A 24,305-nucleotide genomic window follows, 5' to 3' on the forward strand; every position below is an offset into this window, starting at 1 on the left:
CCATATAATTTTCATTTGAACTTGATACTAAATGGTGAAAGGTTTATTATAAAAAAAATTAATGAATAATCTGAGGAATATATAAAAAATTTCATATATGTACACGTAAATTCTATTTATTTATAGTTTAAAGTATATAATAATTCATATACAATGTTATAACTGTATAACAGTAAACAATATTGAATACGCTTGATTAGAATATTTGTGATATGCCACTAAAACTGGCAAGTAGAATATTTACATATTATAGGATGCCGCTTCACACATTGCGTCGTTTGAAAGATATGTTATTTTGACCAAAAATTTATAACATCAATTGCTATAATTTACAGACAGCTGTTTTTAACGGTATTACAGCGGCAGCTGGATAGGTATCCTAACTACTATCACAGATGATAAAAGACATTTATTGTATTATCAGAATATACACTTGATATATATCATATCATATTATATTTTTCTATTACAAAATTTTGCAAATCATGAGGTGTTCATATAAGTTTGCCTTTGAATTGGCATTGCCTTAAAATTGTAAAGTTTACAATTTTATATTCACTAAAATTTTAGTAATCATTTTCATTCGAATTGTTATAATTATAAAAAACGATACTTGTGTAGTAATTTTAGCAATTAAAATGTTTACAAAAAAATTAACCACCTTAAATGATGTTTGTAAAAGTATCTTTGCAAATACTTGTATTAACACTAAAACTGTTCTGTTACTGTAATCACACATACTACAAACTTTGCAACACATACTTTAGAAGATTAAGCTTCATAAAGTACATTCACAATGTGGAGGAGTAAGGAGTTCAAATTTCATAAAATTTATTGATTCATTGTTGAAATAATGAATAACCTGACTCATTGCATCTAAATTGACTTCATAATACTTAAATCAGCGTAGGGCGATTTTTCCTCTCTCATTTATAATGCTTGCCCCTGTTATACCGTACATGTAAGTTAATGGTTGTTTTAATTTCATTTGCCAGTCTATTTTTGAACATCATCAGAGTGTAGGGATTTCGCACAATGAATATGTACAAAATTCTGTTGTTGAAAGTAGAGATGTCCTCTTTTTGTTAAATATCATGTATATTAACAATATTGAATTCACATTATGGTAACTTATTAAGAAAAATGTATCCATAATCATCCAAATCTCACGCGCATAGTACATTTATTTTACTCAATAAATTTAGATTAAGCTTTGTACAATATATTTCTTTATCTGCTACTTTATACCACTCTTCTTTATAAATAATTTTATATAGTGGAAAAATGGATAAGCGGTAGGTAGTATATGACATTGTTTGTTCTTTCTTTCTTTCTTTCTGTCTTGTGCTGATTTTTGTGATAAATTGTATAATTGTATAAATAGGCCTGTGTGTGTGTGTGTGTGTGTGTGTGTGTGTATTTTTTTTTTAATGCCACATTAAAAATGTGCAGTTTGTTGAAATGCTTACTGCTTACAAAAGTAACTCTTTCTTAAATAAACACTTCACATTCATAACATTTACATCCTATGTATAATGAATGTTGCTAGCATCAAAGTATACTTCTATGAGAATACAATCTTCGATGTTGTAATTTAGATACAAAACTTAATTGTTTTAAAAATAACATCAGTATTACAGTGTGTGACCATTTTGTTTGTGTTTGCATGCTCTCTGCTTTATTTTCACTTCACCTTTGTTCCTCTGTTAAATGGTGTTAAATACAGATTGCATGCTTGTACAATGCTGTTAACAACACTTTTTTTTATGTTGCTTCGTGCTTTTCCTTAAATTGACCGTTTCACTGGTTTGTATAGCTTGTCTTTCTTTCCTTTCTTTTTTGGTTCTTAATACTTGCCGTGTTATAGCCATAAACATCTGAATGCAACAAAGTAGTATAAATTTAAGTTAATCCATTATGAAATCTAAGGGCTTACGTACATATAGATATACCAAAAGAAATTGAATGTCTCAAAAGTATTCTTGTTCAAATGTATTATCTTTGAAACATTCTCCAACAATTTTCATCAAAATAATGGAATACAATTTTTCATAGCTAGTTGACTTAAAAGTTGTAGAGTTGATGGTAAACGATTAATGCTCAATGGAAACAATAAAAAATTATGTATTTACAAGTTACAATATCATTAGAAAAAGTATTATATGGATCAGTACATGTTGCATCTATTTTTCTTAACAATAATTTCATAAACAGAACCAAATATGTATCAAGAACTAGTAAATTGATTTAGTTAAAATTCAGCATAGTTGTTTTTGATTCAATAATTATATAATACTGGCTATAAGATTTGTGTATATTTATTATATGTATCTTATGAATATAAATAAATGATTTTTGGTACAAAGTTACATTTCGAAAAAATTGTAGCATTCAAAATCAACTCTACAACTATCAGTTTCATTTCGTTTTCTGTTTTTCTAAAAAATTTGACTCTGCAAAACTACAATACATTTATTTCTTCCATAAATATTTTAATTAAATTTTCAGAAATTATTGTATACTCTTGAATGTTCATAAAAACCATACAGTAAGACAAAGTATCATAAAAGCTAAAGGATTCTGAAATATATACCATATTTTAATTTTCCTAGATGTATCTTACTAAGAACACTTGAATAAGAATATTTAATATTAGAAAGAAATTTTTTTTGTTAGTTTCATAAACATTACGAAAATCGAACATTTTTACAATACGTTCATAAGATTATACTACATTATAAAATTCAAATATCAAGTGATTAGTAATTTCCTACACTAATTATAACAACATGTTTTGTTTTCAAGAATTATTGGAAAATGCCATTTAAATGTACATTTACATGATAAAAACTATGTTAAAGAATTGTAACGGAAATGTCAAAAGTTGAAGAAAATGAAAAAAGACTGTGAACTTATTTTTATTATTAATGTAATATAAAATAGTAATAACTAAGTGATATTTGTTGCGTATGTTAGAAACATGCTGTAAAATTGCTGAATTATTATTCAATTTATGAGATAAATACAATAGCAAAATTAATGTTATGTTGCGGTTACAAAATACCGTATGCCTTCGTTGATATAAATCTAACTATCAATCGATTTTTATTTTTCTTGTGTGTTTAAGAGTATGTTATTTACAAGAATTTTATATACATTAGTTTTGGTAAAACCAGTAATTATATATAATAAAAAGTAAAAATAAGTCAGTAAGATATATTATAAACGTTAATTGAATTTGATGAAAACATACAATTAGAGAATGTGTAAGAATTGAAAAATAATAAGAACAATTAATTAGAGGATGTTAAAAGTATGCTGTGAATAGCATATTCCTCCTGACCTTGTGTAAAAACAAAACATTTTTTTAAGTGGATAAATGAAATGCTAACATTTAAAAGCTTATTTAACATTTAAATAATCAATTAATAAACGTAAAATAAATATATTTACTTGGATTAAGCAATAATATTGTAGAGTATCTTTAATGAAAAGCATATAACATAAATATTACTTACTTCCTGCACATTAATATTATCTTTAGCAGAAGTTTCAAACAATTGAATTCCCATTTGATTAGCAAATCTTTGTGCATCTTCTGTTAATACTACCTTTTCATTAGGTGAATCATTCTTATTTCCTACAAGTACCCTGTTGACCACATCACAATTTTGTTCGATTTCATGTAACCATCTTTTAACATTAGCAAAAGAATCACCACTGGTCACATCATACACAACTATAACACCATGTGTTCCCCTGTAGTAAGTTGAAGTTATTGTCCGGAAACGTTCTTGTCCAGCCGTATCCCAAATTTGGAGCTTTACTCTCTCACCATCTACGTCCACAGTTTGAATTTTAAAGTCCACTCCTATTGTCGTTATGTAACTGCCATTAAAAGTATTGTCAGCGAATCGTAAAAGTAATGAACTTTTACCTACACCTTAAACAAAAAAAAAGAAATGAGAATATAGATAACTATATGATAGATTGATTGATTCAAATCGAATTAATTTACAACTTTTGTGAAAAGTTAAAATGCAGGTTTTAAATAGTACAAATATTTATACGTTTTGTTTAAAAAGGAAAAGGATTATTTAACAGTGATATGGTAGTATGTAATAAGACAAAATAAGACGGAAGAAAATTTGATTGTTATTACATTTAATGATCTTAAAGAAAGCAACTTGTAACATTTTAGATGAAATATATCATGTCCTTTGCATTCTGTAAAGTCACTAATCATATTTTTAATTAAAGTGACTAAAGTATCAAGTAAAACTTGTCCATAGGCACTAATGAAAAATATAATTTTTTTTTATGAATTTGATTTCTCTTAGTAAAATGTTAATGAAAATACTACAGGTAATCAACGTTAATAACTTTGATCACTATAAAGATAAATTATGTGCATCTTAATCCTTTGATGTATACAGATTCATTAAAATTTGGTTAAAATAAGATATTCTTGTCATTTGAAAAAATAAGAGACACGAGGGACTATTTCTTCTAAAATTATCAATTTTTATTTTTTTTATATTGTTATGAGACTTTGGTTATGAGATTACCATTTCTGAAGCTGTGATATAGTTAAAAAAGTGTGATATTGCATGAAATCATTGCGTTCTAAAAGAAATAACCAGTTCAATTAAGTTTCTATCGCATTTATTATCATTTTCCAAACTTAAAATTTTCTATTTTCTTGGACAATCTTAGTTTATACTTATTACATTCTTATGAATGAAATGATTTTTTAATTTCTAATTTAAAATATTAATTCAATTTTAAACAAAATTTCATATTGTTAGTAACCAAATGAAAATCTTATTATTCTTTTATATTAGCAAAATCTATACATATGTATTCGCCATCAGTATCATTTAATGTTAAATGCTCAGTTGATTCCATATTTATAAATCTGAAGAAACATAAGTGATGAAAATGAGGAAAAGAATTTATATATTATAACATTACTCGTTACAATATAGTAGAACTATCTATAAGCAATCAAATGTATTTAGAATACCAATTTCACAACTAGAACTAAGGGGTATTAAAAGTGATTTGTAAACAGAAAATTGCAAGATCTTACATTATTTAAGGAAGTAAAAAAATAATTCTTTAAACAAAACATCTTAAATTTATTACTATCATATAAAATATAACTTTCTACTAATTTAAGTTGCACTAAATTTATATTGTGTACTTTTTATAAGAACATAATTTTAATATGTCATTCATTTTTGTAATTAATTTTAAGTTTCTGTAACACACCATTATATAATTTTCTTATTAAATAAACTTAGCGTTAACGGAAATTCATACACTTACCACTATCTCCTATTATTAGAAGCTTAAATAAATGATCATATTCCCGGGCCATTTTGACATATATGACGTCCAAGTTTATTAAACGTTTCTTTGTGAAAGCAGTTTGAAATATAAAGGATACATTCACTGTATTATAAGTGATTCAGATTATGTATGAACAAATATGAAAACTGAAATAGCTAACTGGCTATAAATTACGGCAACCTTTGCGATTTATCTCAAGTAAAAGACACCAGTATCAAATAAGCGCCATGTTTATTTGCCGTGATATCACAGTTCATTATCACTATCGAGAAAAAGATTGTATGTATACATCAGCGATAGAGGATAGGTATTTGATGTTAGCTTTCGAAAATTATTTAATTTCAAGCTATATTTTTATGTAACCAACAAATTTTTCAGATAACATTGTATACCAATAAATATCGATCGAGGGAAGATAATCAATTTTGGAGAAATAATATTCGATAAATAATAGGCCATTTTAAAGTATTAATTGATTCATATAAGAAAGTACAAAATTAAATATTAACATGAAATTATTTAGTAAAAGATATAAGATGCTGCGTTACTTTTTTACAACAAAGTAATAATTATAGAAACGCTATGTATGCGCGCGCGCGCGCGCGTGTATGTGTGCATATGTATTCAAGAATAGAAATATATCGGTTACTATTGTTTAGTTACACTAGAAAGCATAGAATCCTACTACTTTAAACAAACGCGTGGATTGCCAGTCCAATAGAAAATGACTCAGTCTAGTGCAATCTAGAATCATCTACATAGGACTATCTTCTTATTGAACTCTCATCACCTTCGCGTTAGTGCGACAGCAATCGATACTCTATACGTACGTACAGGTACTTTTTTGGATTTTATCGTCGCGTAACGTTAACCACAGATGCAGTCGACCAATGGGAAACAATCCTACTAGATAAAGTATATTTTCAGTTAGTTGGATGGCAACGTCAAACATTTATTGTAGAATCAATGCTCGGGTTTGAGTTTATATACCCTTGAATAGGATTCTTCTTAAAGTAAAACAAAAAAGTTCTCTTAAACTAAACCAAAAAAAAAATGTTCCAAAATCCACTATACATTGCAAGAAATTACAACGGCAAATCGTTATTTCCAAGAATTATCAAGATAATGAAAATTTATACTGCCAGAAAAGTAACATATTTCAACGTATTTTATATTTAATTAACATATTATGTTACAAATACGTACAAATTTTATTGTAATTTTACTCTTCGATGATAAATTGATAACTATTATTTTGTTTAGAAGAGGTTGGCACCGTCTTCTTTCCCAAACGTTGTGTTTGAATTGAACCAATCATATTTACCTATTTACAATGCGCGGAATGATTTTACTTGAGTTTCTCTTTCTCCCTGTGCTTTTGTGCTCGAACATCTGTTGTTGGTAAGTAAACATTAAATTCTTTTACATGATACTAAACTGTGAGATTTTATAATTTTTTACGTAAGTTTATTAACATTTTTGTAAGAAATACACGAGTAAAATTGTAGGAAATATTTTACTTTTGACAACGAAAATTCTTGCTTTATTATTTCTATTTTGGCTTGTGTATGATACCTTTTTTGTTTTACACGAGGAAGAGTGGTATAAATACATTCATTTACTATAGGAGCTATACTGTGACAAAATGGCTTAATATACAGCTTTATATTTATATAACCAATTATGGTCGTGAAATGCAAATCGTAGAATGATTCTTGTAGAATAGACTTTTGAGAATAGATTTTTATTCTTACTTTTAATTTTCATTTTTAAATAAAATAAACACTGTATGCATAGTTAAAATGTAGTCATCGAAACATGTACTTAATAATGTAACATAAATTTCCAACTAAATTAAAAAAAATGTAAATTGAAATATTTCGCTCTTCCGATTCATGAATTTTATTTTATATACCTTTTTACAATATTAATTCGAATATTTGGACATTTAATATGAAATAATAATTATATATAATATAATAAATAATATAAATAAACTTATATATATAAAAATATATACATGATATATGTGTTAAGAATGAATAACGTGAACTAATTGATTGTAGTAGAGTATTTGTTTTTATGGTTAATTGTATTTTCCTGTATGTGCATAATGGGCAAAAATTTGACGCTCCTTTCGCAGCGGCAGTTGCGGGGTGGATAATGTAGCCGAAAGCGTGTGGAGAATGAAAACGTTCGTGGGCACGTACAGACTTTACGGGGTACGGAATACTGAAGTTGTTTAGTGTCTGTTGAGTTAGTGTCAGGTAGTTGTATTAGTGTGCCTGTGCTTATGAGATCCATCTTGGGCTCGAGATATTTTCTTTTTCCATTAACTTAATACACTCTTGCTTGTAGTTAGTATATTGAACATTATCGTTACAGAGGTAAAGAAATTTTTGTGAGTCTTCTTTTCCTTTTTGTTTTATTTTTTTGCTTCTGAATGTTTGATATTTGATTTGATACATGATGGTTATTGCGCAATTTTAACGCAAACTGATTTTATTTTAATAGGTTTTTACCCGACAACATAACTTTGTCACAGTCAGAGCACTGTGAACATGTCGGCGCCGTGTGATATCACTTCCATAGCCATCTATGTCCGCATTTGTCGATGGTATGATGGCACGCGGTAACAGTACGTTCTGGGGCACCAACGTATCACGCGGTGCACCACCATAGTATCACTAGCGTATCACGCGTGTTATATGTTCATTCGTGAATTTTTTAACCAGTGGCGTAGGTTGATATTTGTTAACGAGGAAACTGTGTTTCCGTACAAATTAAAACCGTCAGATCTCAGACATCTAGAACATATTGAGTATTGACGGACATTTTGGTTGTTTTTAGCCAACAATTATAGTTACTGAAAGCCATATATATCGCCATAAAAATACATGCAATAGAAGATTAAAAGCTTTTTCCTTATTCAAATTGCACAATATGTAGTATTTGTTATTTATATTTACATACGTTACTCAAACATGTTTGAAGTGTTCTGTTTTATTCTGCTACAGAATATTTATTAGTTACATTTCAATTATATTTCAAAGGATAAAAATACAGATTAATAGAAGCATTGCAAGTAATTTCAATGCAGCTATGAAAAATGATGTATTTTATGGAGTTTGCTAATTCTACGTTTATATTATTAAAAAAAAGTGCAATGTAAGGAAAGAAAGGTATATGTACATACAAAATATTGTCTTTTTATTGATACGTGGTATAGTAATATTTGATGCATAATTGATTATAATATGTACATATACATATAATGAGTAGCCATTGAATTATTTATAACAGATATGTAAGATATTAATTGCAAAAGTTGAACAATTTTAAATGATAGCACATAGTCATAGTAAAATATTTATAAATCAACCATAACATCTATAACCTTAGTGGTTTTTTAATGACATTAAAAATGACAAATGATATAAAAAAATTGTCCCTCTACTTATAATTAGTTATTATTGGTAGAAAATTTTAGTGACCCCGCGCAATGCGGTCGGTAATGTCAGTGTTTATTGCTAAAATAATTTTTAATATTTTCAAAGTACAGTTACTTCATTACAAATATATTTGTTTTTTATGTGTTTGCTTCGTAAAAGGTATTAATAATTTAAATGGTAATATTATGGTATAGTCTTTTGTTTATATTTTTTATTTTTTAATTTTTAGAAATATTTATCGTTCCGGTATTAAAGTCATTGCTTTTTGATAATAATGAACTAGTAGATTTACATTTAATACAAATGTAAAATGGTTTAATATCTTTCAATTGTTATAGAATACTTGTATATACTTACCATGATTAGTTTTTATGTAGTTTTTATATTACATGTACATTCGTACATACAGTCGGTAACATTGCGAGTGATACTAAAATGATACGGGTGCTTTAATGTCTCAGAATCATAGGACTTAAAAAATATTGAGTACTTAGTCTATTTCACGATGGGCTTTATTTAATGTTTATCAAATTAGAACTTTACATTATAGAGAGCGGAATAAAACCTCGACTGTTTGCACGATCGGTATTTCAGTTCACGAGGCAGGTAGTTCCACAAAGTGAAAGTTCTATTTTATTCCTCGTTTATTGCACTATTGTACGTCATCCAGTATTTGAGTATTTTACTCGAATTGCGTAATTTACCAATTGCTAGAAGAAGAGATAATTATAGAGAATCGGCATTATTTTGATTAATTTAGCAGATGCTTCTACACCAGGTTTGCCTAATTTATTCTTTCCAACGTTCTTAGTATCGTTACCACTACTCGAGTAATTAGAAATATATGTGAATGTATAATTATATACAAAATCTAGTATGTTATTCCCAACCTTTCAAATTCATCCAACCATAATAAGATTACGGAATGAATTCTCTGTTTTAATTCCAAAGAGCTATAAATTTTTAATTCAATTACACGAGACAGCTTATTCTTTCTACTGGTATAGTATAATGGTATATACTTCATTGTTCGCGTTACGCTCCTGTGTTGGATATTTTTGTGTGAAAGAGGCACAAGACATAGACACAGTGCTCGCGTATTTTCTGCGCGAGCAAAGGATAGAAATGCTAATCCTCTCTGTTCAAAGTTCGCAATAAGGGTAGAGGGCAAACATCGACAGAAGGTTGTTCCTCGTAGGTGGGGGCGTGTTAGGACGGAGGTGGGAAAGTAAGAACGATTGGTAAGGTTCTGTTGATACAAATGCCAATATGCCACTGTCGGTGGTATGTGTTTTGCGTTAACCAGCAACTCTCACTTGAGTAGATGAGAGTCAGTGCAAAAGTACGTAGCAAAGTGCGAAGAAAAAGATGAAAAAGGTGTGGTTGTCACCGTGCTGTATAAAGATACGTACGATCGTTTCAACTTGGTGCGCATGATTCAAACGGACTTGGCAATATGGCCGATGGAAATGTGGATGAAGAGCATTGTACAGAGTCCTGGCTTCGAACTTCCCATTATCGATGACGTTAATTTTTAAACGTGGAAAGTATTGGTCGTTTTCGGTTTTCGATTTGTTAAAGTGATAAGATTCTTAGCTTTTAGTGTGCTTTTAGAAAGTACTTTAGTGTTTATTGTCGCTATACACCTTCAAAATTCGTCATTATTATCCATGCTGTTTTATTCATTACAAAATAGTATATGTGGAAGCTTTTAACTACTCAGACAACACAGCGATTGGCACGCTAACGAATCCGGTCACAGATGGCTACGGATCTATTGACACTCCTCAGAAGTGGCAATGCAGTGCCGGTATGGTGTTGACACCATTTTGTCGTGTGTTGTCTGGGTTTCGAGGTTCGATATTTTTCATCCATTGGTTATGTAAACAGCAGGTACAAAGGCTAAATAAAGAAAAGCGAAAGCAGTAAAGTCTAAAGTGAAGGGGTTCGGTTAGGTATCGATAGATCAGATTTGGTTTAAGTGATGTAAGTGTAATATATTTTAATACCTATTGTAATAGTATATTATAACTATTCGACGTGAATTATTATTGTTAAAAATATATCATTAAATAAACGAGATTCCTTCCAAATAGAAATAAAGTAAAACCATTGAAAATCTTCCAGACAAGGAACAATACCAATACCACCTACCATATATAAATATATTATAGATATCTATAGGATCCAACTGTTGATCAAACTCAGAACCAAGGATCTCTTTAGCAAGTTACGTTCCTGACTACTGGTCTGCACGCACACGGACGCGTAGATGAGCTGCATTTCTATTCGTGCGTAGTGTGGCAGTAGTGGTTTTAACACGGAGAACATAGTGCAAATCGTTGGTGGCGATGACGGCGGCGGATTGGAGCAGGGAACATCGAGGACGGAGGGAGCGTTTCAGGGCTAAGCCGATGGTAGGGAACGGGTCGAAAGTGGGGAGGATTGGTGGTGGTGGCGGCTGCGCTTGGTGTCCGGCCGGGGCAGCTGTCAGTTCGTAAGATGGAGAGAGAGAGAGGAACGAATGGTATGGTATGGAATGGAATGGAATGGAATGGAATGGAAGGGAATGGAAAGGCAGGCAGTCAGGTTAGCTGTGTGGCCGTTGAACGGGAAGGGAACGAGGCGGCGGGGACGAGGCAAGGCAAGCTGAACAAGTTAGCTGCTGCTGGTTCGGCGAGCCACGAGTTGGAGTGCCGAAAGAGCAAGCCAAGAGGTCCCGTTGCTCGTGCCTACACCGGGAGAGGCATCATGAAAGCGCGCCAGTTGACCGGGTGCACTTCTGTTCGGACGAAACCGCGTATCTGTCGACATTGAAGCCAAACCCTTACCCTTCGCGCGTTGTTCCCGTGGTAAGGATTCGACCCGTGCGTCTCTTACTCCTGACTGTCACGCATCTCCCTCGCTTCGTGTCTTCGGTACGAGTGTTGGGATTGTTCGTTTCCTAGTTCGTTGATCGGATGTGTTCTGCTGATCATCCGGAATGTGATGGATCCGAGTTAATTTAAACAAAAACAGGAGAACGACTCGATTTCGATATTGATTTCTCAAACGTGTGTACCCGTTTCGAAAGTTTCATCGTCAACTGTGTACTGTGCCTGTGTACTTGTTCGGGACGGATTAATCACGGATGTGCTCTGTCCCTTTACGTATGACACGACACCCGTCTGGTGTAACAGAACGGCAGACCAACTCGTACTCGCCAAAAGAAAAGAGTTCAGGAACGTAAACGCGATGCGCAATCATGTTGTTTGGTGATTACGATTCCTTTCACGTTCGATCTCGTGGTATATTGTTAATGACATATTGATTTTGCAAGCACGGTATTTGCGGCGCCGTTCGCCGCTTGCCGTGCATCAAGCTAAAAAGAGCGATTGGTAAAAATGAAAACTCGTTTCTGTCAGCCGACACGCCTACACCGGAAAACATAAAACGTACTTTGGATTTCGCATTGATCGCAAAACGTTCAACATGCTGACACGTTTCGGTTCTTATTCGTCAATCATAATCGATCGGAATGGAGAGTCGCAATCGTACGAGACAACGTTGCATTTTGAGACACGGTGATACACTTTTAACATATTTTCAAGTGATTTCCTTCTCGTTCCTTCGCTAGAGATATTCGTATTTCACGTACGTTTTAATGTCTCGTTCATGGTTGATTCGAAATACAAAGGAGAAACGAACGAAACCTCGTTGGATTGGCTTGAAGATCGATTCAAATTCAGTTCAGCGTTCTATGACGTTCGTTATTTACATAATTCAGCGGCATTAAGGCGAGCCGTTTCAGGCACGAGTACAAAGGAGCAAAAGTATTGGTAAAAAGGAAAAAAGGGATTGTACCATCTGAATTTTTTTTTCTTTACGGACTGTATACGTTTCATTCGCATAAGAAACGAAGTATTTGGTAGAAGAAAGCGTGAAGGTAGATGTCGTATTTTGACGGAAGTAAGCAGTGGACGGAAATAAGTGATGGCTAGGAAAGGATGAAAAATGGAAAAAACGAAGGAAATTAATCGAATCGTTCGTTCCCATTAAACGAGGGAATTTCTGGCTTCAGGAGATATTCAATAACCTGATGGGTACGCAACAACAATGATACATCTCCGATCCTGTAACACTCGGTTCGTTACCTTGTCGTTGTCCCCGCTGCGCTAGAGGGTAGCATCCCTCCGGGTCGTTATCCCGCGTTCCGCGCGTTCAAGTGCTCGGAACGAGGAGAGGTAGAGGTGGCCGGAAGAGGAGGAGGAAACCTTCATCCAGCTGTAACTATCGCACGTTGTACGGTTCGCGGGGAACACTCGTGAGGAGCCCTCTGGAAAAGAGGAGATGCCAGTGTACAGGCTCATTGCAAAACGTAATGTGTTCATGCGTCGAGGAACTCAATTAGGCTAGGGTTGCGTTCGACGAACGTCACGTTTGAACGGACACGGTTCAGACACAGTTCATTGATAATCGAAAAGAGAACGTGCTGTCCATTATTCGAATGCTCCCGTGTCCCTAGCGTCGATCGGTCGGGTTCATCACGACGACACGACGACCGTGTCATCGCGGTTCACTAACTTTCCAACTTGACTGGTTCCATTGATTACGATTCACGATAGAGAATGCGGAAAGACAGGTTTCGTATCTCGGGTTTTCGAACGAACTAGCCGGACAGCTCAAGCATTGATGACGGAAGGTGGAACCAGAAGGGTAACAAACGATAGAACGAGGAGAAAAAGGGGCTAGTAGCCCCGCTGACAAAAGACTCGATTAGTCGGCTAGCGAGTGTTGAAAAAGCGAACGATAGGAAATCTATCGCGCGAAGTAGTTCAGCAGGAAGCGAAAAGCCGCATACGTTCGTGACACACGCCGACACGTGGTCATTGTGTACCGTTTGCAACATTCCACACCGAGTGTACGTACAAAGCGGTGCTATCCGGAACAACAAGTAGAGGGGGTTAGCAAGGAGAAAAAGAGGAGTGTTCCGTTTAGCCAAACTCGAGTCAGCTTGCCGATGGATATGGCAGCTGTCGTTCTTCCTGTTGTTTCTTCACGGCTCGATCTCATCTGGCAAGGCTATCATCGCAACTGTACTATCTGCGAATCGAAGAAACAGGTGTTGTCGCAAGGTGTCCAGGCTGGGATGCGCGATTCCTCGTGATACCAGTCGTGTTGCTTGGCAAATCGAGCGCAGTCCCGGTGTTGTAGTGTCGCCGATCGATTGATCGACAGACGATCGCAAGTACGTTTGACGCGCGTATTATTACGATCAGTGACCAAATAGGTATAGCCGTGTCTTTTATAACGTGTAGAGTGGCTTCGCACGTCCGCCTGTCGATCGCTACGTCAGCTTCGAATTTGTCGTACGTCGAACGGATCCGCGTGGTCTTATCCCGCGGAGAGTTATTACATTATCATCCAATTCGATTCGTATGAAACACTAACTCGATCTCCTCATCTATTATTTCCTTAATGCTAGGATCGCCGCGAGGAAATAGGCCAGAACAAGAGGAGAAAGAGTGAGGGAAGACCAAGAGAGCGGAGCAACGAAATAGCAAGCGTCGAGCGGGGGACACAAGATAGGGTTGCCAGGCTACAATTTTGTTAAGGATGAAGAGCACGGGCATCGTCTACTCGTCGCGACCACTGGCCAGGTTGCGCGGCACCCTTCTTTTACTTCTGACGCTGCTCACAAAGGTGAGTAAGATGATGTGTTGGGTAATAGCATGAATCTAGGACGTGTTGTCGGAACGCGGCTTTGTCTGCGACAGAATCTATCCGTGCGCGATACTCGAGACGACCGTCTACAGTTACCTTCCCACGGATGTTACATTTTGATCTGTTTGACCGAGTTTGTTTCAATCTCCTCGTTGCACCGATTGCTTTTTACTTATATTCGTCCGATAGAGGACCGGGAATTGAAGGTGGAACAAAATTAATAACCGCAGCGTCGAAGGCATGAAAATACTTATGTTTAAGGTGAGGGCGGGTGATTTCACAGTGAAATCGAGATGCTTAGATAAGATATTCCAGGAAAGCAATTATTTTTTCATTTCATTGAAAGCATTAACATCGTTTTGCTTACAAAACATTTTGTTTCTTTATACGGTCTATACATGATATATAATTTATGACTAATTTCGACTAGTATGCGTTTTAAAATGTACATCTCACTTACATCATGTTAATTAGTAGGATTTACGTGCAAAGTAATTGCGAAATAGAAAAGTTCAATTCTTTAATAGAAACTTTGTTATGCTTACTGCTAGGTATATCAAGTTGCGTGACAATCAAATTTTCTCTGTTTGTATACTTCACTGCATTTGAGAACTATACAATGTCCATTTTGAACACTTCAATTCGTCCTATAAATTAAAATGCGCGACAAAAGTGCGTCAATTTATACGAAAGGACAACGTGAGAACTGTATTTATGTTTTTTTTGCGCCACCTTTAAAGGTGGCCAAACCTTAAACAATTCCGTAACGTCAATAAATTGCACGTGACAAATTTAGTTACGTTCGAAACGAATTGGCTAATTACACAGTTTAATTAAAATAAAATCGCTTTAGTTTTAAGTTATCTGTTAAAGTAAAATGAAATGGTCCCCTCGAACAGTCGATGAAAAAGTACTATCAATTTGATATCAATATTAACATGCGGAAATGTAAAGGAACGGATTAAACCACCTTGGAATGTCCCTGGCGTGATTCGTGATGCGTTGACGTAGCCGTCTACAAGGCTATAGAAATCGATGTTAAATCAATTATTAGGCGTCTGTCGAAATGTTAGCGCTCGCAGATCCGAGTCAGATCGTCGTCTAGGGTTACGGTCAACGATCGGCGAAGGGGACTACGCTGTCGATATTTAATCCTCGTCCGCGCAGTTCCGATTTGTGTCCAGGGGTTGCGAAATTCGGCTGACTTTCCCAGCACGGGAAAGGGGGAGAGAGAACGTTACCTTCTAGTCCATGCGATGCCCATTCATACATATCCCCATGAATTCGAGCCGTTCCGGACATGGTGATCGAAACGTTCCCAGGTTTGATACGCGATGGATTTCCATCAATCGAAATGCTTCGTCGAAACGCGGGATTTACGGATTGCGAAACGCTTGCCTGAATACCATTCGGTGTGGGAATTTTTGCTGGTAGGGAATTCGTAAACGAGGGATGACTATAGATGCAAGTGTGTGGATAATAGGGAATTATTTCGTGCTAACATTATAGTTTCTAATGACTTGGTGGGTTTATTAGTGGTTAATGTTTAGTAGTGTTTGTTATATGCTTACAGTTTTTAATGTTTCCATGTTAGATAAAAGTACGAGCTTTACTTGTGGTTTGCGTGAACAAGTATCGTGAAATTATAGAAATAGGTCATTTGCGGCTTTTGTAAGAAGTTGGGAATGAATGTACACAAACGCAGGATGTGTAGATAAAAATTGCGTACAGGAGTTGCTGATAATCTGCGTGCTAATTTGATTTCTTCTTTTCCTGTTACAGAATTGTTATCGTTTCATGTTTAAACATACACATATATTCGAATATCTATAAATCCGTGCTGTAGGTCTATAAGAATTTATTCCAGCTATAGGGAAGAGAGGAAATTGAAAAGTAATTTAATTTAATTATTGGAGCACCAATAGCTTTGCGAAATACGTATCTGAAAAGTACTGTTTCTGCTAACATATATTGTCGAGTGGAGTACTTTTTACGGAATTTTCTTTAATTACTTGATCGACAAGGTTTAGGTACTTTTACCCGCGAACCGTTCGGTGATATTGACATGACATTATACGTATAAATACATTAAAAAAGATCTATTAGATCGAAGCTGCCGGCTTCATGAAAGTAAATAATCACGAACAATATTAAATTCGTTGATTGTCGTTGTCTTTAAGAAATATCGCGATGAAAGGAACTCTTAGAGGATTTAAAGGTGTTGAGAAACAATTAGGATATTCCTTGAACGAATGAAGCTTGGAGCATGAAGAATGACTAAGTGCATAATGGTTTATCACTAAAGGAAAGTTCCCTCGGCGAAAGTATGTTTCTGCGTATGAAGCCAGGTAACCGTGGCAAATGAAATCGCTTTGTGCTCGATGGGCAACGCCCATGTCAATTATTTTTAAACTCGGAAATATTGCTTAGTGTCTTCGAAGGTTTGCATGTAACTTCGAGTGTGTTTAAAAGATCGACGAACGAGCGGGGCCGTTGCTAGAAACTACTGGCAGGTTATTTACATGCATACGCGCGCTGGTGCATGGCAATAACTAGGCTAAGTGAAAGTGAATAAAGTAAAGATCTGTATAAAAACAATACAGACATGAGTGACTCGGTAGCAGAGGCGCAGACCGAAGGACGGAAAAAGATCGTAGAATTTTTGTAGGTTTTGAGGTCAGAGTTTGTGCGTGAATCACAGTGTACCTTTACTGGGAACAATACAACGTTTCTTTTGCTTCGTCAGTATCAACCAATTGAGTAAAACTTGAACGTACACTTTTTCTTGTACAAAACAATTTGGAATTCTTGTAGAAAAATTATGTTTAATTGTGATAAATGTTCGAAATTAATTAATAATTGTTATATTAATTAAAATTAATTAATATGCAGTGCACAAGTAAAAATTTGGCAAACTCGTAGCAATTTGTAGTGAAATTTATTTACGTTGGGATGACGAGAAGCGAGCAGGAAAGATAGAAAATATTTTAAGGGGAACTTTAAACAGAACATCACTCCACGGTGGTCTGATTCAATTAATTTGTTGGTTTTACAGGCCAGCAAGTATTTGCCGTTCGTATACTCCTTGTTTTCGATGGCTGTGCAATCAAAGTTTAAATTTATGACAATACTTTTGACAACGAAACTGAATTGTGAAGCATTTCAATCATTTTTCATTGCTCCCGCTTGATTTGTATGGTATTGTATTTCTACTAAACTAAATGTTAAAATTTTGTCAATTTGATGGAATTAGTGGTGGAGTGTAGATAAAGTGAGATGGAAAGAAAAAGCTGGAAGGCTGAAATCTTGAAAGGTAGTTACTGTGTGCTTTTGACAGACAGATAAAATTAGTTGATGGCGTTTTAGATATCTGATAACATTTTGTTAAATGTTTTCCATTTTGAACAAAACGTAAGCCAATGATATACAAGCTATCCTGCAATCCGCTCTATTGTGAATCCTGCTATCTTTAAGATTTCTTGAGTAAATGGAAGAAAACTGATCGCAGGAAAGTGATGAATAGTTACGTATGTACGTCGAAGGAAAAGTATAGGCGCGGTACCGTAGTTGTTGTATCGTTGCGCTTGAAAAATGGTCGCAGTATTCTAGGAAGATACAGACTTTGGTGAACCATAACACTTTCTTTTGCAACTATTTCCTCTTCTGTCTTTTGTTTCGATAAGTCACTGTTCAAATGAGTCACGTTAATTGATATCTTATCGTTTGAATCTGATTAACTTGACATCTTCAAGTCTGTTATTCACACGTGACAACTGATATCATTTCAGTTCGACTAATCAAGGTAACTAAAATATTACCTTTTTTATGGGTATGCCACCATTTAGAAAGTGTGCGTATCTACAGTTGCATTTTAAGTAAACGTCAACTTTGCTCGAAGTTTAAGTGAAATATCGCGAGTGAAGTAAGAAGGGGTGTTCGTATCGATAAACTAAAAAATTGGTACAATAAAAATTCGTGTAACTCGAGGTGAACGATAGACAGATTCGCACTGGTAAGGTTTCAATCAAATCCGCGCTGATCAAACGGCGAATAGTTTTTTTTTACAATCGAATGGAAGATGAATTATTTTTGAGTCCAATCAGCGCACGATTATAGTTCACCGAATGAATTACAAGCTAATTAATTATGAAACGTTGGGACGATGGGTATAGATATCGTTCTTTATGTTCTTATTTATCCAACGTTGAAACTGAAGCTGATCGAATTCACGTTTCGATAAAACGACCGTATCTAGTCGATCGGCACTATTTTTTGTTCGGTCAGATCGCGATATAAATACTTCTTTTAACAGCTGTCACATCGTCGTAAAAAATTGTTGACTATGAGTCATCAAGTGTTAAATAACGTCTCTCTGCTAATACTGTACAAGTGTGATCTTTATCAAACGAATTTTTAACAAACCAATAGAACGATCATAGACTAAAGGTGTTTTATTAAACAATAAAGGTAGACAATATTAACATGCATGGATGATAATCAGCTGGAAATAATGAGGAAACCTCAGTTCTTCGATTATTATTAAAAAAAACTTGAAATCATGTTGAAAAATATAACAGTAGTCTTGGTATAATAGTAGTCTTGGAGCTATTGCCCGCGCGGGCGTAACGCGCGCGAATTGTCCGCGGTATTTTCTCTAGACATGGTGGGATCGAGAGAAAGCCGTGACATTATTGGCCCAGAATTCGGGGCCCATGACCGCGTGCTAATTTAAGCACTTACTACGAAGAATCTAATCCTTGTCGCGTCTCGTCGGTTAACGTACCGCGAGAAATCTGCGTAGAGACAGTTTGACCCTCTTCAGAGTAAAAAGTAAGAGATTGGTGCTTTCGAGGGAAAAACCACTATTATTAATTACCTTTCCCGGTATATGCACGTTTTCTAAGATAAACCGAATGTGCCGAATTATTTGGTAAACATTTGAGTAGAAAACGGCATGATTTAGCCTAGTGCGCTATTATCACGGAATTGTAACGGATATTGACGATGGTGGTACACGTAACGAGCGTGTATGTGACAAGCAATCAGTTTGTATTTAGTGTAACGACTACGCGAGTACGGTGCACTATTTATGCATTGGTTCACCGCGTATCGCGTAAAAGTTTACGACCTACCAGAACGGTGACCTAGAAACTTACGCGGACGCTCGACGGACATTCGTCCACCGTTGAACCGTCTTCGTTCTTTCAAGTTATTCTTAATCCTTTGACTACGGCGGAAAACGGGGAAAAAACGGAAAATTTGTTTGTTGATTGCTTCTGATCCAGTAAATAACACTTAATTAACGAAACGTGTAACATCGAAATTAGTATTCACTTTCGCCTAATTGAAATGAGATCTATCGGAATAATTATAGATAAAATGTTCAGAGCAGTTATATGCGCTTTTCGTGTTACAGAAGCAAAATTTCTGAGCGCGTATATGCGCCCACAGTAGCCAAGGGGTTAATCTGATTATAACATTTGTTGTAACAGTAGTTGTTTAATTAAATTTTCATTTATCAACGTGACCTAAATAAAGTTTTAATGTACATAGAGGTAGTTATTTCGTAGACTAAAGTAGTAAGTAACTGAATGACGTGACTTCGGATAGTCAAAATAGTATAGTGAAGATAAAAGACGGAGGCAACAGAAATTCTTCAAATGAAATAGTAAGATAAATGATCTTAGAATATGCGATCGTTCTCGTGACGCATTAGAGGAATGCAAGAAAGGGTAATCGTAAATTGAGCTCGGCTCAAAGCACCGGAACTGAAGTCGGATAGCATCGAGCTGAACATCGTGCTCTAAAATGCGTGCAAGGGCAAGTGCAGAGGCCGCACGTGGTTGATCCGGTGCGCGTATACGTGGGCCTCGCATCCGGATGTGGGTTTCGAGTACATCCTGGCCTATCCGGGGAGGATGCGGCTACGAAAATAGAGCAGACGGGAGAAGTAAATGAACATGAGGACAGCATGGGGATCCTGTGGGATACACGAGGCCTACGTGCCGCGAATAATTACCTACGCGGGGGAAAGAACAATCGTGAGACATGGAACTTCGAAACATCAAGTAAATAAAGTAAAAAAAGTTCTTAGTAAAAAAAGAGAAGAAAAATGACCGATTCAATGCAAGAACGCGAGATGTTCGATTGGCGCGAAGGAAAATTTTAATCGACACGCAAGAAACGCGTACCGTGCGCATTTCATTTTGACGCGGATCGATTCTCGTTAGGTGCAAACGTTACGATCGGGAAATACTTGGATGCCGTTTGATATATAGTTGTTGAAATCGTAATTCGTACAGCTGTTCGTACATGGTATTATTATTGTACCTTCTAGAACAATTTTAGAACGGTGTATATAAAGCTTAACTAATGCTAACCTAGTTCAGTAATACATCGCTCATTTCTCTTGGAGAAATTTGATTGTAATTACTTTAAAACGATGCGACCTCGACGATTAAGCGATACGACTACAGATATATCTCCTAGGTCTTGTACTTGCACCGGAAAGATACATGGTGAAGTGTAATTGCTGCGATGTAAGTTGCACGGCGCGTAATGCAGCTACGTTAAATGCAGTTTATTGTAGAACAGTATGGAAAGTATGGCCGGAAGTATAATATTATTCGAAAAGATTGCTTTTAAATTGATTTTGTTCTTGCAATCGGAGAATAATTTTCGTGTTGTTAAATGAACTGTTACGCGCATCAGAATACGCAGAAGGAAAGAGAAAGCTCGAACGCTGTTACGTTACTTGCGGTTTTAAACACTTTACACGTTACACGAAAAATAATCCATTAAACGGTATTGGATGCAAAGTGAAATTTTACTTAAAAAATTTCTTCGCTACGATCGAAAGTTATTCATTCAAGTTAATCATCAAGTTTGAATACTTCTACGAAAACGTTCAAACTATTGCTGCCGTGTATTCACACATTTATTCTTTGTATCCGAGGTCGTGTTTAACCATTTTAACACCACTCTCGATTTAAATGATTTTCGTCAATCTTCTGAAAATTACGTAACAATTAATCTACGAATCCGGTTTATTTCGATACTAGAAACTACATTCGAATGCGCCCTCACCAGCGACTTTCACTTTTCAGGCAGTGTTTCTGTAAATACAGTATTGTGCTTCGGATTTAACATGCCTATCACTCATCGTTGCGTGTCCACATAAATTAATGAAAATTGATTAAGATAAGAAACAAGTTTAGAGAAGTCAACTATGGATAATGTATTATAATTAGCCAAGGAAAAATGTAGATTCGGTAAAGGAAAAAACAGAAAACGAAACGCGATGTCTCGTTTATATAACAGAAAGAAAAGTTAAATATTAGTGAATTTATTGGGAAATTGGACGAATATCAAGCGTCTTAAACGTATCAAGATACGTTCTGCTAGATGGAATATGGATAAAAAAAGGAAGGAAGGAAGAAAGAAAGAATCTAACCGAAGAAACTACAGGATGGGAGTCGTTTAAATGCGGATACGCGACGTACGCGTGAGAAGAGAAAGAACGGGCTAAAAAGCTATTTCCAAGTGGTAAAACCAGTTCGTCGTTTTTCTTTTATTCCGCAGTGACGTCAGAATCCTGGGATCGTTTGGATGCACGTGGCGTATCGTTTCTAGTTTTGCTCGTTGCCTCGCACGATTTAATCTCGTGGCATCCTTGCATGCGGAACGTCGCGGAAGTCCGTGTTGAAAATTGTACGGTTTTTCACACATGGGAATATTCTCAAGGAATTAGAAGCTCGAAGAGGTGATTGGATTTTTATATTTCTCTGTGCATAAATTGCATATTTACCAATCAACATATTCATTTCTAACCGGCGACGTGTTTCGATGCATTGCAACGCAATCGTCGTATGTATTTAATGACATATTTAATGGCACGTAGCTGAAACTGTGGTGGATTTTATAATGTGGGAAGAAAAACCGTCGTTCGCGGTTCATCCGTATCCTCTATTACCTACGTTTTTCTCGAAGGCGAGCAAGAAACTCACTTCTCACGGCTATTCCGCTCTTCATTTAAATGTTCCATGCTCTCAGATCTTTGTTTCAGTTACGTACAGTATGTCTGAAAAATAAACGAATCGTTTCTAAACCCTTTCAAATAAGTTTCTTGGTATTTATCGTTTCGTTAGTTACATTCTGGATTATATTCAAGTTCGTGGAAACAGTTCTGAATTATTGAATTGCAATTTATATCTACCAAGTAGTTACTACTCTTTTGCTCACGGAATTAGAAATTCAAATTAGAAAACGTTCGTTCTAGGCATATAATTTTAGCAATTTTCAAATTTAAAAACCATTAAACGTTACAACCTATGCTATCTTATCTTGTAACCGTTCAAGTTTCATCAAAGTGGTCGTAACGCATTTTCATAATTGAGATTTCAATCGTTACTACCTTCTTCGAAGGCATTTTCGTTCGTAATTTCATTTGTCTCACCTTGCAATTTTTCAGAGCGTTCACACGGATACTTGAAATTTAAATCACTAGTACACCGTTCTAATTCTCTCTTTCCGTCTACGTTATTTCCATGAATATTTCAATTGAAAAAAGTTCGGGCATTCCTTCGTCACGATCAATTCACTCTTCGAATGGGAGATCGCCTAATCTGAAAATTCCGAGCACAGTAGACCCGATGTAATCGGTAAGACGTCGTCACGCGTGAAATTTCCTGTCGTCGCGGGGTGAATTTCAACGGGGTGGACGATCTGCCCGCGAGGGTTTCGATCGTGACGTTCGAGCAAATAGATATTGAATTTATCAGCGATTTACGTATACCTATTTCTGTGTCGACTGAACCTGAAAAAATGACTAATTTTTTGTTAAGTCGTTTAGGAAATTGTACGAATGATTTAAGGAAATATTCTTTATTCGCCGAGAAACGAATCTGAAAATCTTTCGTATACGTATGCGCTAATGCTAAGCGGTGATTAGCGTATGCGAGTGCTGGTGGGCAGTTTCATGTAGGATTTCGTTGTCACAGTCTTATGGATTTTTATCATTAGTATACGCGTATTTTCATACCCGTTTTCCTTGAAACGTGTATTTTTTATTCTTGGTTTTCGTTACATTTTCAATACTAGAAATCGCGACGTTCTCTTCATTTTACTCGATCACTACTTGCATACTCTACCATAGAAATATTTAAACAATTTTAAAGTTCCCAGAAAATCAATGTACACGCAGTGTTCGAACAACTTTATATACACGAGCCTGAAAGTTTAAAAAAAAAGTGAGTCTTTTCTATACGCATTGTAGTAAGTTTATTCTATTGAAATAATATCGTTGCGATTCCTTAGCGGATCCTAATGGTAAAGTTGTTTCATGTACGGTCGGAGGAGAAATGTTCTTCACCGGTACCACTCTTCCCAGCTACGTGTCGTCGTGCGAACTGTATGGTGCTCGTAGAGTTCCGTTACACCGTGCATAAACGTATGAATTCAGCTCGGACGCATAGGAACACGTTTCACGTAGGTTTCCTTGCAGTTAGTGCAATCGATATCGAGAGCGTAATGACGTCTGTTGAAAGAATTCTCAGGGAGCGTTGGCTACTTTGCTCAGAAACTTTTTTTCGTTTTTCTTTTTTTCTTAGAAAGGATTAATCTGCGCGCTTGGGTAAAAATCAGAAAGGATTCATATGTTGCATCGAAATCTCTTGGAAGGAATATCTGGATGTTTAGGTGAATACTTCGTGGTTGATGGATTGTAATTGCGAAATGTGAGGGAGGAATGGAAATTGATGAGGAAGGGAAATAAATGAAGTTTCCATGAACACGAAT

At 35.3% G+C, this 24,305-nt stretch overlaps 2 protein-coding genes across 6 annotated transcripts in view; one reads left to right on the forward strand and one right to left on the reverse strand.

The window, feature by feature from the left end:
- Window positions 1–1,407: 1,407 nt before the first annotated feature.
- Window positions 1,408–5,625, reverse strand: Rab35 (RAS oncogene family member Rab35). The gene is made up of 3 exons (XM_076898037.1): window positions 5,332–5,625; window positions 3,519–3,943; window positions 1,408–1,877 (listed from the first exon to the last, which is right to left on the reverse strand). The coding sequence occupies exons 1-3, from the start codon at window positions 5,381–5,383 to the stop codon at window positions 1,749–1,751; spliced, it is 606 nt and encodes a 201-aa protein (XP_076754152.1). The 5' UTR covers window positions 5,384–5,625; the 3' UTR covers window positions 1,408–1,748.
- Window positions 5,626–14,377: 8,752 nt separating this feature from the next.
- Window positions 14,378–24,305, forward strand: part of Ptp10d (Protein tyrosine phosphatase 10D) — a 32,638-nt gene continuing 22,710 nt past the window's right edge. For all 5 annotated transcript variants that reach the window (XM_076897885.1, XM_076897887.1, XM_076897886.1 and 2 more), the window contains exon 1: window positions 14,378–14,489. In XM_076897885.1, the coding sequence (XP_076754000.1) occupies window positions 14,403–14,489 (87 nt within the window). In that variant the 5' untranslated portion in view covers window positions 14,378–14,402. The remainder of the gene's footprint in view (window positions 14,490–24,305) is intronic.

This window comes from Xylocopa sonorina, chromosome 7 (genome assembly GCF_050948175.1).
Source record: "Xylocopa sonorina isolate GNS202 chromosome 7, iyXylSono1_principal, whole genome shotgun sequence".
Classification (NCBI taxonomy): Eukaryota; Metazoa; Arthropoda; class Insecta; order Hymenoptera; family Apidae; genus Xylocopa; species Xylocopa sonorina.

Coding starts and splice junctions, on each gene's coding strand:
- Rab35 (XM_076898037.1), bottom strand. CDS start 5,383: ATGGCCCGGGAATATGATCATTTATTTAAGCTTCTAATAATAGGAGAT. Junction 3,944..5,331: donor TCTAATAATAGGAGATAGTG/GTAAGTGTATGA, acceptor TTTTTGTTTAAG/GTGTAGGTAAAAGTTCATTA. Junction 1,878..3,518: donor ATAATATTAATGTGCAGGAA/GTAAGTAATATT, acceptor TGTTGCATTCAG/ATGTTTATGGCTATAACACG.